The sequence below is a fragment of the Spironucleus salmonicida genome, chromosome 1 (genome assembly GCF_000497125.1).
Source record: "Spironucleus salmonicida strain ATCC 50377 chromosome 1, whole genome shotgun sequence".
Lineage (NCBI taxonomy): Eukaryota > Fornicata > Diplomonadida > Hexamitidae > Spironucleus > Spironucleus salmonicida.
The window spans coordinates 1,319,279-1,335,344 of NC_090596.1; the positions used below are offsets into that span (position 1 = coordinate 1,319,279).

Below are 16,066 nucleotides of genomic sequence, written 5' to 3' on the forward strand. Positions count from 1 at the left end.
TTTTTGTAAATTATTATTAAATATACTGGCATATAATAAATATAATTCTTTCAGAAGTCATCTCCTACAAATGCTTTACTTAACCCTAATCCACTTGATCTCATTGACATTTTAAGCTCCATAGTCTTCTATAACACTTTTTAAACTACATCATCAGTATTTAGCTTTTCTTGTTATTTCTTCCATTCGTGTTCTAATTTTTTACTATTATCCGCTTTGTTATAATTAAATAAGGAATCTAGCATACCACTTTCTACTAAGCTGCCCTTCCTGTTTATATCTTAAATCTTCTCCCTATGAGTAAGCGGTCGCTGGAAGTTTCTAACGTTAAGGAGCGGGTTCTAAGTATAAGTTTCAGTTAAAAATACTTTTTTGTCAATTTTAAGATGCGAAGATTCTGGCTTATAACTTGTAACAGGTCTGGCCCTGCTTTTATCAAAAAAAATTCTAGAGTCGTTACGCACTTCAGGAACTGGGGCACCTTTCATTTTTAGTTTTTTCTGATCTGACAGATAATTGGACATTTATATTTTGCTTACAGTAATATCCTACAATTTCGCCCTCTAACGTTATAATTTTTCCAAATCGTCAGACATTTGCTGGATAGTTTTAAGCGACAAATCCTATTATTCCTTCAGATTCTGATACTTGTAGCGTGTAGCGTATTCGTGCGACCAAATTTGCCTGTTATAGAACTCCGCCCTCGAAGATATCATTTTTTACAACTATATCTTATTTTATATAATAATAATATATTTTCATTTCCACAATCACAAAAATTCCACCTCACTTGAAACTACGCACAAAGTAATGCCTGTCGTTCCCGATGCTCAGCAAAGCTTCCTCGACCTCGATCTCGCAGTCTTCTTCAAGGATTTTTTCGGCCCTTTCCACACTCGCGATGCTCCCCTTTTCGACGTTCCAGTTGTTCGCGCAGACCGAATTTACGGTCAAATAGCCGCATTTTGCGCCGCAGAAACAGCACTGCAGCGAGGCCTCCTTGAGCTCCCCGCAGTACTGTCCGACCAGATTTTCCCAGCTCAGAATTTCCTTTTTGCTCGCCAGAACGAGCTGATTTAGCTCGTTTTGGAGCCTCTGGATGATGCACTCCTTGGCCTTCAAAATACCGTTGCTCCCAGCGCTCTCCTAGACCAATTCTGAGCGCATTTTCATCTCCTGCGGAAGCTCAAAATCGATCGCCTGGACGCCTGCGCCAAGCTGCACGATGTCTGTAGCCACGATCTGGTCGATCATTTTGAGCATTTCTGGTACCTGCTGAAAGAGGTTTAATTGGTTGTAACTCTCCTGGTACATCATTATCATCATTTATTCGAGTTTTTCGATGTTGTTAAGGTTTTCTGCTAAGTAGTTAAAATCTGGCTGGATTTTGCTTGTTTTTTGTGCGCCTGCTCTATTCAGCCGCTGGATGATCGATTCGCACTCGTTTCTGGTGAAAAGTGTTATTTCCGTGACTTTATCATTGAGGCGTTTTATAACCTCTCTATACTTCTCGTGAACGTTATTTAATTTCATCTTTAGGGGTGAAATTTCGGTCGAAATTCGACTTCTGATAGAATTAAGTTTGACGTTAAATGCTTGCTAAATTGTTATTGTTTAGTGCTAGATGCCTTGATGTAGGGATTCTTAACACTGTGGACAAATGAATTCTTAGCACGTTTCACAGTATAAAATTGCTCTGTTTTTGTGGATATTACATTGGACTCGATGCAGCGAAGCAGACTAGGCCGGCAAAATTTTATGCAGTGAAAAGGCGGGTATTTACGAATGAATTTTATTTGTACATTGTATGCATAGTTTTAAATCACAAGTTGGACAAAAATTAATTGACGACTCCTATTAGCAGTTTTCGCATGGGTCTTCTACAGATTTTAGTAAAGTTGGTGGGTTTTACGATATAATAGAATCTTCTACTAATTTAGTCTTAGATGATGATGTATGCTATTTAGATGATACTTTGTCTTTAGATGACGATTTTGAGCGAGATTTTGATTTTGATTTTTCTTCTGGCATTTTAGAAATTTTGTAAAATATAATTTATAATACAAAATAAATTACTCAGAGTTTAAGCTCAGACTTTATTTGCTGATACAGATCAGCCAAAATCTACTCTTAATCAGAATCTTCCTTTTTAACCTTATATAGATCATCTAAATTATCAGAATATTATTCTTAAAGTAATTAGTTTCTTTAGATCAACTATAATATGTCTTTACTTTTTTAATCAAATTTACTATTCACATCATACTTTTAATTATACAAACATTTTTCTTTTAAAAAGTATATTAGTTTATTCTTGTCACTTTATAAGGAAAATAGTTCAATATAAGCATCATCCAGCTTTGCAAGTAGTTCATCATATTCCATTTCAAGTTATATAAAATATTTTTATATTAATATTGTATTGTATAAAATTTGAATGCCAACTGTTTCGTCTAGAGAACTATAAATTGAGAACGAATATCTAACGAAAATATACAATAAAGAGTTGTTGGAGCTTTAAAAAAGTGAATAAATTAAAAAGAAATTAAAGTTAAAGGTATTAGCGTAAAACTAATAGCTTATAGATTTAAATATCTAATTACAAGAAAAAATATAATAAACAACAGAAATTAATACCAAGTTTTAATTAAAATTAGATCAGGTATAAATAAATATGTCGACCATCGATGAAAATATAGCTAGAGAGTAGTAGTTTTTTGAAGATAATTAAGAAATATTATTAATACATGAAAAAGTTATGTAGAAAAAAGAGTAGTTGACAAACAAAATTTAGAATCTCTATGAATAAATTGAATTAAACTATGGATTGCAACAAGATTATGATACACTTAAGGAATAAAAAATGATTAATGAGGTTAAAGATAAAATAAAAATTGAAGAGTTGTAAAAATTAGCTGGTTTAGTTAGCAGAGAATTATTGTTTAAAAATGTTGAGGTAAAGGAAGTACAATAGAAATAAAATAGTTACCTAGAGTTTGATTACCTGTGATATTTAAAATTAAATCATACTTTTCTGTCCCAAATCTATTTATTCTCGTGCTCATTTCCTACGCAAATTTCTGATTAGAATTAATTATGTGGATCACGCTTATACAATGGATAATGCTTTTCACGTTTTCTAGTTGTAAGCATCAGTGTTTCGCTCATTTACGGCTCTAATAGGGCACGTTTAGCTGAAAAATCCTTATTTTCAGAACAAAAATAACCATTATTCTTCTTTAAACACGTTTATGTTAATGTGTTAAACGGAATTTCATACTACCCATTAAATCCTCTTGTATCATTTGTTTTTTATAAATGATTAGTATACAGAAATGTCTATCTATTTCCAGACTTTGTTTAATTATACTTTCTTTTGCAAGGAAACTCCCTACCTAAGGTTGGCAAAGCGCCATCTTCATACCGCATTTAAAAAGAGTTTTTAAATTATATAATAGGATTTAATTTATATATAAAATGAACAGAAATATCAAAACAAAATAAACTGAGATTCCCATCTTTGAGTTTACAATACCAATTTTAGAACAGCTAGAGATAACCATTGAAATTGAAAAGTGACAAATTTATTCAATTCACTCATATACTATGACATCTTCATTTACCATAGAAAATGGCTCTGGGTACTTTCCATCCGTTGACCAACGAATTTCCAAACTTTCATTTTTATATTTAAGTGAATTAACAAACTCTGTGATATTCTACTATTTTTTCTGTTCTTCTATAACTAAATCTGTCATTGTACCAAATTCGATTTATATGTTATTTGATGTTTATTATATTTAATTTGATCTATTTTGTTTATCTGCTTCAAAACAAGCTATTATTTTTTATTATTATTAAATAACACTTTATAATTCTAATATATTCTCTTGTTATCGCTTAATGTGATCTTTTTTTTCGTCTAGTTCTACATTCTAACTACCACCAAATTTTATCGGATTACGTAGTTTTTTGTTAGTTTAAATGTATAAATCTTCAATATGAGATAAATTCTCATTTTTCCGGTTTACTTAACCCAATTTAACCTTTAATATCTTGATCTCCTCAGTTAATGCCAAATTAGATTAATATTATTATTATATAAATTATTCGTTAAGGGTAATCTAAACCTTAAGATCTTCGAAATCGTCCTTCTTAGGCTCAATTTCATTAACTTATATAATTTTTTCTTTACCTAGAATCTGTGTCGCTAACTGTACACAAAGCTATTTTCCCAGTGTTTTCTACAGTTACTTTAAATGCATTTAAATTAGTTTCAAATCGAAAAAAATCTGCTACTAGTTAATCTACTGTGGAGGGGGTTATATAGTACCATTTAGCATGAATTTTGGTAAAGCAGATGTTTGGTTTTCCGTGAAAAAAAATTTCATATTTTAGTACAAAACGGCTAACCATGGTAACCGATACTCAGGAGCGTTCTATAATGATTGAATAATGTTTAGATAATTATTTTGATAATTTTTAGGTAATAGCGATATTTGTGTTTGCAGAAATTAAATTAGTTGAAGTTGCGGTTTCATTTTTGTAAATTAATATTATATGGATATAGTAAATTAAATTTTCTTTCCAAAATTATTGTAATGAAGACAGCAGATTTACTTTATTCGGTAGCTATCAGTGCAAACAATAGGATTACGGAGCTTTTAACATCATACCCATCATATAAACCTTTAACATAATCATAATATTATGCTGTTAAATCTATTCATGGGTTTGGAGCATCACAACTTCCCTAAGAGGCATCGTTTGGAATAGCTGGAATTTAGTAGACACCAGGAAATAATCCACCTATTATTGCAGCTGAATTAACACCTGAAGGTTATATAGATTCACCATAGTAATAGGAGAAAGTTAAATTTTAAGATGCTTCACCAATTTTAAATATAGAATAGGCTGATCAACTTGAAAGTAGTAGTATTTTAGCACATTCTGGAGTAGAAGTGTCAAAATAATCTTAGATGGTATTGTCTGATATTTCAAGCAATGCGTAACTAGAATTGGAAAGGAAAGCCAAACTTTTAGAAACTCCTCAATCTAAACCAAACTAAACACTAGAGCTTGAGTGATTCGGTGGTAATTTTATTTTGCGCCTTTTAGGTACATCGTTTGTAATTTTCATTACATAATATTTATTCCCACTTCTTTTTCCCTTTCAGAATGCTGTATGATTCTAAGGATTCACTTATCTGGAGTTGTATAGGTAAAGGAGGATGTGCGCATGCTCTTAAGACAGATCACAAGAAAACTTACTGTAAATCAGAGTATAATGTATCTGGCCTTTGTGATTAGTAATATTGCCCATTAGCAAACGCATAATATGCAACATTAAAAGAGGAAGATGACCGTCTTTATTTATTAGTAAAAGTTATTGAGCGATAACATTTACCTGCAACCCAATGGGAACGTATCGAATTACCACTGAACTATGAAGATGCGCTATATACTATTAGATAAAAGCTTTAATATTGGGATACAGATCTGGTTAAGAAATGTATTTTGCGTCTAACTAAGTTTAATGAAGAATTTTCTAGAAGAAAATCACTAGGTATGAAGATAAAATCCAGAACAGTATCCACCCGTATGAAATAAGAGCGAAGAGAGCGTATTCGATAGGCCAAGGCTCTTAAGGCGGCTCATATAGAAAGAACTGTTGAGAAAGAACTTATGAAATAGTTATAGCTAGGTAAGTATGATGGTATTTTTGATGTTGCACGCTTTAGGCATTCTTAAGAAGATATGGAGGATATGTTGGATGAACATGAAGCTGAATATGAAGTTGTAAACATTAAGGAAAACCAGATATGATTAAGGTATTTCACTCTTCAACAATAGCACTCATTCCACCGAATTTAGTGAATATTGGGTAGCTAACCGCTTTGATAACATATGCTGCCATACCGATAACAAAAATACCTGTACCTGTTGCAAATGCCAACTTCTTCCATTCGTCATACTAAGGTTTGGCACAAGAATTAATAAAGTTCTTCTATCTATTTATATAGGTCTTAAGCTGAGCAGAGTTAGTTCTAGGTTAATTAGACATTTGTTAGAGGAATTGAAAGAATAATAATTTGATTTATATATTATATCATATTTTAGATTAAAATGCAAGAAATTAAAGATGGCTACAATAACTAACTAAATAAACTATTATAAAGTACAAAATGTGTCACTTAAGCATTTTGCGATGATATTATATTATAAATTGATCAAGGTTTAATTTAAAACTAGTAAAATTTTGATCATATATCTGATTTATAGCCAATTAAAGCTATACAAACATAAATTCATAAAGATATCTCTATCAATATGACAACTAAAGATAATGATCCAAAACTAAAAGAAGCTTTGCTAATGTTATAAGAAATTACTACATTCTTGAAAAGTTGTGATTAATTATCAAATAAAATATAAATTTTTGTAAATGTTGATGAATCTATTGCTGATTTTGAAAGCTATATGGAATTAAACTAGAGTAAATAATAATATAAAGATTATTATGACATGCCATTATTTAATAAAGTCATTACAGATATGGATTTAAAAGTTAGATAATCTATATTGTTAGTAATAAAAGAGTTTGAGAAAAAATTAACAATTTAATGTAGAAAAATTGTTCCTGATATCACAAATACATAGTAATTATTAGTTATTCTATATGAAATCGAAACTGTACTTCCAATGTTTAAATTAATATAATCATTCGATGAAAAACTATATTAAAAATAAGTTAAATTTATAGCAATCAATTTACATATCTATTTAAAGCTAATTTGTCTATAATTTCTAGGATGTGAATCTTATACCCCAAACTCAATACCAATTAATGAAATAAATACTATTTTGTCCCCACTTCGCTTATCCAATTTCCAATTTACTAAATATTCCCTTATAGACGGAACTTAATTCACTCCTCCGAAATAATCTAATCCTGATAATAAAAATATTTTTGCAAATATTTTAATATTTTTATCTACTGCCATTATTTAAATATCAAACACTCTAAATTCAATGTTTGTTGTAAAATAGACCTTTTATTAATTTTCCTGCAGTTCAATGGATTCAAACCCAGATATTAAATCGGTCCAGTCATTAGATTCATTATCTGAAATTATTTCATTTATTTTTTCGTTTATTTCCACACCATATGAAATAGTTAAATCAAACTGTAAATTTGCTTGCTAAATCGAAAATGATTCATTAATAAAAATTAAAAATATATAAGCCAACTTATCGTCTGAAAAATCTATTTTCTTTGCCGCAATTAATAAATTTGTCGAAAATAGCGCTATTCTAGGAATATATTTTGCTGCTTTAATAGGTAATTTTACGGCAATCTTAAACTAATACAGCAGCTAAAGTTATATATTAGAAATTAGTAAAGGGGTGTTAAAGTTCTTTTTAGGACCTTTAGAACTTAATATAATAAATATTTTTGGAAATATCATTAATCACTAATTATAAATGATATAGACGTACAAAGGTAATATTTATTAAACAGGGGTATGCTAATTCACATTATCATTTACTAGTTCGATATAAGACTCATGGATAGCAATGTTAGGTGGTGCACGTGAAATCCATTTTATTTCAAATTTAAAAATTTTTGAAATTTTCAATGAGGAATTTTACTCTGAAGTAGAACATGTCAAAAATACTGAATAATAGTTAGCAGACTCTTTTATTAGTTAATTTTATGAAAAATCAGTATCCGAGGTTTTTGAAGAATACACACCTTCAGATGTTGTACTTACACTGGTTGAAAAATTAGTTTAATCGTTTGTAAACTAAATAGAAGTAATTATTAATCTAGATAAAAAAGAATCTGATAAATATGGAGCTTTATTTAAATTTATGAATATGAATTTTATGTTCTAGTTGTTAAATCCAATCTTTGAATAATAATTATCTAATTTATAATAGAGTTTATAGGATATTATCAATTAGTAAAGAACGAAATATGTCAATACTTAACTAATTCTAGCTGTTGATTGGTACTAGACTTTAGATAAAATTTAAACTTTAGTGGATTAAGGTTTCCCTCTGTCTTCCATTGCAACCAAAGTTGGATTGTAAAAATAAGATATAATCAAAATCCTAAATCATTTGCTTTCTAATAAAAATAGTATATCGGAAATGTTTCTAAGAATCGAAAAGCAATCTTCTAAATAATAGCAACACTTTTCATTATTCTCATTTTCTGTCACATAAGATACTATAAAGAAAATAAAAGAAATGTTATTAGATACTGTAATTAATTTAGCAGAAGAATAGTATTCCAAGTTTTGCGGATTCATAATACTAATTTATGGGTCAGATTTAAAGAAATAACCCGAAGAATCCTCTACTATTCGTTAATAATTTCTAACAATTAGTCAACAGCATAAAAAGTGATAGGAGACAATCATTAATATCCTTATTGTTATTTTATAACTTCAGTTTCATCTAATACATCCCTATAATTAGTAAAGAACATATGTAAACTTTCAATAGCATTAGGTCCTACTGGAATATCTAAAATAAGGCAACATACTTTAGCATATTATTCGATGGAAAGTTCGATACTTGGTTTTGGCAAATCTATGGTTTTGATAATAGACTCCATTTCAGTATCCCACAATTCTAATATTGTAGCACTTGGAACTGGTACTGAATAATTATATTCTGCAGAACCCTATGTTTAATGAATTTTTTCAACTTTATCTACCCAATCATGTATAATTTCCTTGTCATAATCAATAGCTTTAATCTTAGCATCCTGTGATTTTTTATCTTTTTTATTACTTTTAATAGTTGTTTTATCTTTAGACCTGGCAATCGGTTTCGTTTTTGCTTCTAGCATAGATTCTAAAATAGTAGGCTCAGATTGGTTATTACATGGTTCATCTAAAACAATTAAGCCTAAAGGTTCTAATTTACCATCTGGACGGCCAACCTTTATGAATGGATCTACATCACCAATAGCCGGTTAATAATCTGGTAAAAAAGGTACAAAAAGAGTTTCAAGCATGAGCTCTGTGGGAACAAAAGTTCTGAATAATTCTAGAAGCCTATCATTGGTAAGAGTTGCAAAGTTGTCTGAGGGCTCATCTGTTAAGGTATCGTCTTCGTGGTTATCCGCCATTGAAAATTTGAAGTGAAAAATTTAGTATTTATGTTTAGTAATATATAATAAAATATCTTCACTTTTACCCCATTTTAAAATTAAAATTAAAACCATTTCCATTATCGCCAAAAGCAGGTGCGCTCTACTCTGCCGGTTTGACAGGTGCTCCGAACATAGGCTTATCAGCAGTTACCTGCGCGTTTCCAAACTTAAATTATACCTATTCTGCTGGTTTCTGCTATTCTTGCTATGAAACTGCCCCAAACATGGGTTTTTCGGCAGTCACCTGAGCATTTCCGAACTTGAAAGAAGTCATCTCAGCAGGCTTCACCTCCTCTTACTTTTGAACAGCATTTTATCCGAACGAGAACGTCGCTGGCGCCATATTTTCAGGCTGAACGGGTTGCGCAGTAGCTTCAAAATTGAATTTTGGAGGCCCAGAAATTGCTTTTGGATCTTCTTGGACAGGCGCACCGCCGAAACTAAAAGTCGGCTTCTCAGCCTGCGCTTAAGGCGCTGAATTTGCACCAAAACTGAAGGTTGGCTTCGCTGGCTCTTGCGATTTGGGAGCCACTGGCTGGCTCGTTTGAGCATTTCCACCGAAGCTAAAAGTTGGTTTCTGGGGCACCGGAACTGACGCTTCTTGAGGCGGCTGCACCGCATTTTGGCCGAACGAAAACGTCGGTTTTTAAGTTTCTTAGAATTATTAGGGAGCGGAAACTGGAATTTCAGCTGACTTTGCGGTATCGTTAAACGTGAACGCCGGCTTTGTTGGCGCTGCCTGTTACGGCTGTGCCGGGGGCTGGAACTTCTGCTCAGCCTGTATCTTTAGCTTTGGAGCGGAAATTGTCGTAATTTGCTTTCTTTCCAGCAGGAAGCAGTCTCTGAGTTTTTGGGCCTAATCGATTAGGCTGGCGTTCTCATTCTTCAGGGATGTGATACTATCGACGATGTCCTGAATCTCCTGCTCTCTGCGCGTTTCCAGCGACTGGATCTCCTTCTGATACTCGAAAAACGCGTTTAGAAGCCTCTGGGGCAAAACTACGTATTCAGCTCCCAGATTTTGATGCACCGCTGATCTAGTCACCGATGAGGATACAGACGATGGCATTCGCTGTACAAAAGATGTGTCGAAAGAGTTCTGCTATGGTTTTTATACAGGCTCTTGCTGCCTAATGTTTTTCTTGAAAAATCCGCTTACTATTCCTACTACAGAAGAAACCATCCCTTTTCCTGAATTTTACAAATCTTCTGCTGATAATGAGGAAGACTTGTCCATTAAAGTGGAGTGGGGACTTGAAAAATTTACATTATTATATAAATACAAAATAAATATCACAGGAAAAATAACTATTTATTATCTTTACCAGATTAAAAAGAAACATTAGTATTTTTCATTGGTTTAGCTGCTTTTTTCGCCACAGGTAGCTTGAATTCCTCTTCTGTTTCTTTTAATACACTTGGACTTTTATGAATTTCAAGATTCTCATCTAAACTAAAAACGGTTGTAACATCATTCTTACCATTATTTTATTATTAAAATTAAGGTTAAAGAAAATTATTTGGAGAATTTATAGGGTGATCCTATACTTAATAAAATGTATTAATTTTTTCAGCAGTATCATTATGTGCCTTAACTAGTTCTAATGTTGATACTTTTTAAACTAATATAATTTCTTTTAGTTCCTTGATTTCTGTATCTTATTAATATAATTTTTGTTCAAAATACTACCTTTACTATTCAATTTTACTTTCTAGATCTTTAATTTTATTTTCAATATTGTTGCTACTAAACTTTTCGTTTAATGGACTGAAAATGGTATCCGCTTATATTGAATCATCATATTTACGACTAGGTTTAATATTAGATATAGATCTAATATTACTTGCAGCTCTGGTCTTGTTTTAATTTCCATAATTCAAAATTTCATAAATTTGTTTTGTTAATTAACTTATTTACTCCATTACTAATTAGGACAACCCAATATTTAATGAATCACAACATAATCCTGATACCATTATTTGAATTTACACAGCATCCTGGTAGACTTGTTGCCAATAATCCAATTACATTGAACTTTATGTAGAAAGTAGCAATCTATCATGTAACTAGTTCATTTTTCTTTGAACAATAACAAATATCTTACCCCCTTATTTGCTAGTAACTTATTAAAGATTATTTAAGATAGAACTACTGAGTTTTGATGGATGTTGCATTTTTAGCAAAATATATCTACAAATAATATGTACAATCACTAATTTTATATCTATTAAATTAATTCTTTTTTGCTTCCTTAGTAAAATCCATGACTATCTTTGATCACAATCTCATCATCAATTAGAATTTAGATATTTTATGTTAATTAGCACCCACCATATTCCTTTTAGTTAATATCTTTTACCTTTAACTAGTCTCCTTTAACTTAAAAATAATACTACGAAGTAATAAAATATATATCATCATCTATATCAAAAAACTAAATTTAATTATTATTATAGACTACTTTCTAATTTTATCTTCCAACTTTATGTAATCGGTTAACTTCTGAGTCATCATCAATAATTAAATATTCATCATTATTTCCTATGAATATAACATACTGTAAATAGATCTAGGCGCTAAATACGGCAAAATCGTCTATTTTTATCTTTCCTAGTTAAGATAAGAAAAATACTTCTGTATCTGAATATAAAAATAATCGTTTTGGTGTATATATAAAACCATTTATCTAAAATTATTAGTTTTGATTTAATAAATTATACCCATATCCTTTAGAGACATAAATATAATTAAAAATTGCATCAGGTGCAGAATTTAGAATATGCGACTTATCTCCTAGAGATAGAAACGTCTTATTAAATGTGGCATACACATTGGACAATACAATAAAGTTAGGATTGCTTTAAACGGAAAATTTTAAAAATATTGTTTTAATATTTAAACGATAATTCAAATAAAGTTATTACTTAATACTGAAAGTATAAAAATATTTCTATATGATTTTTCTCATACTCTACTATCTTATAATAGTCTTTTAGTTAACATAAAATGATATATCCTACTTTTACTATGGCTCAATTACTACTAAAAGATCTAGCAATGATTGCTACAGATAGTTCATTAATATAATATATTATTTACATAATAATAACATAATTATTATCCTTTATAAACGCTTTCATATAATAAAATGTATTAATAACATAAAAACGTCTCACATCACCAATTCAACGTCATCCGATTCTTCCTATAATGTTGCGGGTTATACAGCTAGTATGTTAACTCTCTATTATTAAACATTTGGTTTGGGGGCTCCTGATTACTATACTTAAGCAGAAAGTGGATTAAAACCCGAACGTTAAGACGCTCCAGTTTATGAAAACGAACCTAATAGCAAAGGTTGAGTAGCTGGTTGGTTCATTTGCCGTGTATAAGCTTAAGAAGTTAAAGAAGCACTCATAGATTATATTGCAGGAGCCATTGAACCTATTTATACTTAATTTGGTCGGGCTGGTTAAGCAGCACCATTACTTAAAGATCCGACGAAAGATACATCTCTACGAGCGACAACATTTGATAATGATCCCACCTAATCAACAGAGGCACCAGCTCTGCCTGATGATTAGACCTCAAGACCTTGAGCAACACACTATTCTGATAATCTACGGAAAGTATTGAGTTCATTTTCCTCACATAATTCTTAAGTCTCATACTATTCAGCTACCTCAGTTCTGAGCCCAGCCAATTGGTTTTCAAGTTCGGGAATTTAGTTAACTTGCGCTTACAATTTTAATATAATTTCAACTAATTTTTCTTTAGGAAAGCTTAAAAGTTGTTCCTGCGTGTGAGTATTCTTCGACATGATTTGAAGTGGAAAGAAAGAATATATAATTATTATATAATCTAAATTAAACACTCCTTAATTTGAAAAATACATTTAAAATATAATAATTTTATTGATATCATTCAAATACAATAAATATTATATATATATATATATATATATATATATATATTAATTTAATTTTTATCATTTTATTAATTTTATATTCATTATATGTATAATAATTTTTTAGCTCATGATTAACGCTCTCGTCATCAAAACCCGTTAATCAAATCTTCCCTCAACATTTTTCACTAAATTAACACCTTTATTTGATATCGTATAATTAATTCCATCTAAATTAATTACCATACAATAACAATCTTAATATATTCCCATTTATGGAGTCACTGCAATTTCCCTAAACCGTCTTGGACTTCGGACAGGTGATATCGTTAATTTTGACAATTTTATACTTCAAAAAACACCAAATTTCATGGAACAAGTTAGATTTTTGAGTAATAATTTTGAGCTTTATGAATCTGGGATTTTATCATCAAAAGGGGTAATATTGAAGAAAAAAGTAAGCATCTTTGTGGAGCAAACTTTTTTAATTTTTGCATAGAATGATATAATATAGGTAACGGATATAGATCAGTTAGATACGATATTTGAGATCTAAATGGAACAAAGAATAGAGTTTCTTGCAATTGGCTTTAACGAAATTTTGGCGGCTTCTAAAAATATTATTTACAGAATTTTTTAAGGTGGGATAGAGGTTATTACACGGACATAAAAAGATATAACTGGTCTTATTTTCACAAATTAAATCATATACACGACATATGACTCTATTTGTACAGTTAATGGTAAACGAGAGCTCTTCTTTTTCAACTAAAAAATAATCTCATTATTATTCGATGAAAAGTATATTTATATTTTCTCAGCACGCAGAATAGTAATTTTAACACATAAATTAACTGTAGTATTAATAAATGATTTTAATATATGTTATCGATGTTTCTACATTGAAAATGGACTAATTAAATGTGGGAATAGGAATCTAGATATATACTAGATTTGTCGTTGAAATCACTCAATTAATTCAAATCTACCTTTATCTTAGGCTTACAAAATTGATAATATGTCGCTTATCATTTCACTTTTTACTGTATCTGCTGAACATTCAGTAACTAAACTAGGAGATGCGTTTATTTCTATAATTTTTGGACTAAAATTTACATCTAAAATAACATCAACTCCTAATAATTCAAAGGAATTTTTAACGAATAGTGGATTTGCTAATCGCCTTACTGCTTTAGCCACTAATTTAAATGCATGTTTTATTTTTTATGGTTATTTTGACTAGGATAAAAATTTGCTTAATTACATTTTATAATTTGGACCATGAATTGATGTGTTAGTCAAATGAATATCTATATCTAGTGAGTTAAGATTAAACTATTTAGGTGACGATCGCACCAAAGCTTCCTCATAAAGATAGGCATAACTATTATACAAAAGAACATAAATTCGAAAATCTATTTTTCTACCTAGATGTAATAAAGGTTGTTGCATATAGATCTAAATTATTGATTAAATATCATTCGAAAAATCCATTGGATTCCTTGTTAAATATATTCCTCTGCCCCTAGATAACTATGTAGGCTTTACAATATATATTGAATCTTAAGAATAATTCATTTAAAATAACTATTTAAGTTAATGAGGAAGTACAAAAGTGTCTATTATTAATGATTTAAACATTGCATTTTTCAAAGCAAGTCCTCTAAGAGATTAATAAAATGAGTCTTTGTGAACTATTTTGTTTATACAAGGGAAATGGTTAATAAATTTATTAGATAAATTTCCTATTTAAACTTCAGTTTTTTATTACCAATAAACATCACATTCGGACTATTCTGAAATATTTTTAGTAGTTTCAACTATTAATATCTAATTTTTTTTAGATTAAAAGATCAAAGCAGCTTTATGAAAAGTAGAATAAATATTAGAATTTGAACATAATTTAAGAACTATAGGTCTTTCAGTTGTTAATAATTAAACTTCTGGTTAAGAGATAATTTTGTTGAACTATTATCTAGATCTAAAATTTTGTTTCGGTTTAGAACCTACCGGACGACCTAGTGGTTAATTGTTAGTTTTAAATCCTGATGATTCCAAATCACATGATTGTTAAGACTTTGTGTCTAAAATAATATTATTAATAGATCTGAAACTTGCTAATAATTCAATATTTTCGCTTAACTCTTCCTTATCTATTTTAATTGATTTTTTAAACTAATCTGATTCATTTTCACTAATATCTTATATTTCTCTAGCTAGTAGTTGGTCTAATAGTAGAATCCTTTTGCTTTACTATTAATTTTCTGTTTCATAACTCTGAACTTTTTAATCCTAATGAAATTCATTTATGTTAATTTATACCTCCTACTTCATATGAATTCCATTTAATCCATCTAGTTTTAATTCGTTCATATTAAATTAATCAAAATAACCATCCAATTTTTTCCCAGAATCATCTTGGTTAATATTACTGATTTCAAGTTATTTTTATTTATATGAAAGTGCAAGTTCTTATATAACTGATTTGCAAACAATATTATCATCCGACTTAGATAATTTGATAACACTGTCCATTTAAATCTCAAAATCATCGATTAATAAGTCATTTATAATATCTTCATTATTAGCTCTAAGTTACTCAGTATTTGAACCTTTAACACAAATTGATTCAGGCTTGCTATTAAATGGTGTCATATTAACAACTCTCGCTGGACAATATGCACCACCACACTGAAATGGATTGTCAATATTTTAAATAATTTTTTCCATAACATTTTATTCTATCTTACCTTTTTAGCATGAAGTAGCTCGTTAAAGTTTCTTTTTTGCATTTTAATCATAAGCAATATGTATTTCATGAATATCAATTCCATTTGTTTATTTTTCAGGTTTAAACTATCGCAATTTTTTAAACTTACGATTTTTATTAGGATTAGCTATAGTGAATAAGTCAAATACAGCATTTACTGTATCTAATGGTTTTATTGGATTCCTCCAATCTGACATTTTGTAAGATGGAAAATATATA

General features: G+C 29.8%; 17 protein-coding genes across 17 annotated transcripts; 5 read left to right on the forward strand and 12 right to left on the reverse strand. All coding sequences in view use genetic code 6, as the record gives it.

Moving 5' to 3' along the window:
- Nucleotides 1–50: 50 nt before the first annotated feature.
- Nucleotides 51–716, reverse strand: SS50377_20898 (uncharacterized protein; the record flags this gene model as incomplete). The annotated part of the gene is made up of 1 exon (XM_067904835.1): nucleotides 51–716. One exon carries the CDS (start codon nucleotides 714–716, stop codon nucleotides 51–53), a length of 666 nt encoding a protein of 221 aa, XP_067768317.1.
- A 70-nt stretch (nucleotides 717–786) lies between these two features.
- SS50377_20899 (uncharacterized protein) lies at nucleotides 787–2,031 on the reverse strand (the record flags this gene model as incomplete). The annotated part of the gene is made up of 1 exon (XM_067904836.1): nucleotides 787–2,031. The coding sequence occupies one exon, from the start codon at nucleotides 2,029–2,031 to the stop codon at nucleotides 787–789; it is 1,245 nt and encodes a 414-aa protein (XP_067768318.1).
- A 45-nt stretch (nucleotides 2,032–2,076) lies between these two features.
- On the reverse strand, nucleotides 2,077–2,385 carry SS50377_20900 (uncharacterized protein; the record flags this gene model as incomplete). The annotated part of the gene is made up of 1 exon (XM_067904837.1): nucleotides 2,077–2,385. The coding sequence occupies one exon, from the start codon at nucleotides 2,383–2,385 to the stop codon at nucleotides 2,077–2,079; it is 309 nt and encodes a 102-aa protein (XP_067768319.1).
- Nucleotides 2,386–2,437: 52 nt separating this feature from the next.
- SS50377_20901 (uncharacterized protein) lies at nucleotides 2,438–3,010 on the forward strand (the record flags this gene model as incomplete). The annotated part of the gene is made up of 1 exon (XM_067904838.1): nucleotides 2,438–3,010. The coding sequence occupies one exon, from the start codon at nucleotides 2,438–2,440 to the stop codon at nucleotides 3,008–3,010; it is 573 nt and encodes a 190-aa protein (XP_067768320.1).
- Nucleotides 3,011–3,024: 14 nt separating this feature from the next.
- On the reverse strand, nucleotides 3,025–3,429 carry SS50377_20902 (uncharacterized protein; the record flags this gene model as incomplete). Its single annotated transcript, XM_067904839.1, has 1 exon — nucleotides 3,025–3,429. The coding sequence occupies one exon, from the start codon at nucleotides 3,427–3,429 to the stop codon at nucleotides 3,025–3,027; it is 405 nt and encodes a 134-aa protein (XP_067768321.1).
- A 164-nt stretch (nucleotides 3,430–3,593) lies between these two features.
- SS50377_20903 (uncharacterized protein) lies at nucleotides 3,594–4,541 on the reverse strand (the record flags this gene model as incomplete). The annotated part of the gene is made up of 1 exon (XM_067904840.1): nucleotides 3,594–4,541. One exon carries the CDS (start codon nucleotides 4,539–4,541, stop codon nucleotides 3,594–3,596), a length of 948 nt encoding a protein of 315 aa, XP_067768322.1.
- A 60-nt stretch (nucleotides 4,542–4,601) lies between these two features.
- On the forward strand, nucleotides 4,602–5,087 carry SS50377_20904 (uncharacterized protein; the record flags this gene model as incomplete). The annotated part of the gene is made up of 1 exon (XM_067904841.1): nucleotides 4,602–5,087. One exon carries the CDS (start codon nucleotides 4,602–4,604, stop codon nucleotides 5,085–5,087), a length of 486 nt encoding a protein of 161 aa, XP_067768323.1.
- A 91-nt stretch (nucleotides 5,088–5,178) lies between these two features.
- On the forward strand, nucleotides 5,179–5,826 carry SS50377_20905 (putative Mak16-like RNA binding protein; the record flags this gene model as incomplete). Its single annotated transcript, XM_067904842.1, has 1 exon — nucleotides 5,179–5,826. One exon carries the CDS (start codon nucleotides 5,179–5,181, stop codon nucleotides 5,824–5,826), a length of 648 nt encoding a protein of 215 aa, XP_067768324.1.
- Nucleotides 5,827–5,836: 10 nt separating this feature from the next.
- SS50377_20906 (Protein translocase SEC61 complex gamma) lies at nucleotides 5,837–6,064 on the reverse strand (the record flags this gene model as incomplete). The annotated part of the gene is made up of 1 exon (XM_067904843.1): nucleotides 5,837–6,064. One exon carries the CDS (start codon nucleotides 6,062–6,064, stop codon nucleotides 5,837–5,839), a length of 228 nt encoding a protein of 75 aa, XP_067768325.1.
- A 62-nt stretch (nucleotides 6,065–6,126) lies between these two features.
- On the forward strand, nucleotides 6,127–8,415 carry SS50377_20907 (uncharacterized protein; the record flags this gene model as incomplete). The annotated part of the gene is made up of 1 exon (XM_067904844.1): nucleotides 6,127–8,415. The coding sequence occupies one exon, from the start codon at nucleotides 6,127–6,129 to the stop codon at nucleotides 8,413–8,415; it is 2,289 nt and encodes a 762-aa protein (XP_067768326.1).
- A 10-nt stretch (nucleotides 8,416–8,425) lies between these two features.
- On the reverse strand, nucleotides 8,426–9,145 carry SS50377_20908 (Intraflagellar transport complex B protein 46; the record flags this gene model as incomplete). Its single annotated transcript, XM_067904845.1, has 1 exon — nucleotides 8,426–9,145. The coding sequence occupies one exon, from the start codon at nucleotides 9,143–9,145 to the stop codon at nucleotides 8,426–8,428; it is 720 nt and encodes a 239-aa protein (XP_067768327.1).
- A 58-nt stretch (nucleotides 9,146–9,203) lies between these two features.
- Nucleotides 9,204–10,406, reverse strand: SS50377_20909 (putative nuclear pore protein; the record flags this gene model as incomplete). Its single annotated transcript, XM_067904846.1, has 1 exon — nucleotides 9,204–10,406. The coding sequence occupies one exon, from the start codon at nucleotides 10,404–10,406 to the stop codon at nucleotides 9,204–9,206; it is 1,203 nt and encodes a 400-aa protein (XP_067768328.1).
- Nucleotides 10,407–10,462: 56 nt separating this feature from the next.
- SS50377_20910 (uncharacterized protein) lies at nucleotides 10,463–11,344 on the reverse strand (the record flags this gene model as incomplete). Its single annotated transcript, XM_067904847.1, has 1 exon — nucleotides 10,463–11,344. One exon carries the CDS (start codon nucleotides 11,342–11,344, stop codon nucleotides 10,463–10,465), a length of 882 nt encoding a protein of 293 aa, XP_067768329.1.
- A 35-nt stretch (nucleotides 11,345–11,379) lies between these two features.
- SS50377_20911 (uncharacterized protein) lies at nucleotides 11,380–12,249 on the reverse strand (the record flags this gene model as incomplete). The annotated part of the gene is made up of 1 exon (XM_067904848.1): nucleotides 11,380–12,249. The coding sequence occupies one exon, from the start codon at nucleotides 12,247–12,249 to the stop codon at nucleotides 11,380–11,382; it is 870 nt and encodes a 289-aa protein (XP_067768330.1).
- Nucleotides 12,250–12,342: 93 nt separating this feature from the next.
- Nucleotides 12,343–13,065, reverse strand: SS50377_20912 (uncharacterized protein; the record flags this gene model as incomplete). The annotated part of the gene is made up of 1 exon (XM_067904849.1): nucleotides 12,343–13,065. The coding sequence occupies one exon, from the start codon at nucleotides 13,063–13,065 to the stop codon at nucleotides 12,343–12,345; it is 723 nt and encodes a 240-aa protein (XP_067768331.1).
- A 142-nt stretch (nucleotides 13,066–13,207) lies between these two features.
- Nucleotides 13,208–14,041, forward strand: SS50377_20913 (uncharacterized protein; the record flags this gene model as incomplete). Its single annotated transcript, XM_067904850.1, has 1 exon — nucleotides 13,208–14,041. The coding sequence occupies one exon, from the start codon at nucleotides 13,208–13,210 to the stop codon at nucleotides 14,039–14,041; it is 834 nt and encodes a 277-aa protein (XP_067768332.1).
- Nucleotides 14,042–14,043: 2 nt separating this feature from the next.
- On the reverse strand, nucleotides 14,044–16,044 carry SS50377_20914 (Tubulin tyrosine ligase; the record flags this gene model as incomplete). The annotated part of the gene is made up of 1 exon (XM_067904851.1): nucleotides 14,044–16,044. One exon carries the CDS (start codon nucleotides 16,042–16,044, stop codon nucleotides 14,044–14,046), a length of 2,001 nt encoding a protein of 666 aa, XP_067768333.1.
- Nucleotides 16,045–16,066: the final 22 nt, after the last annotated feature.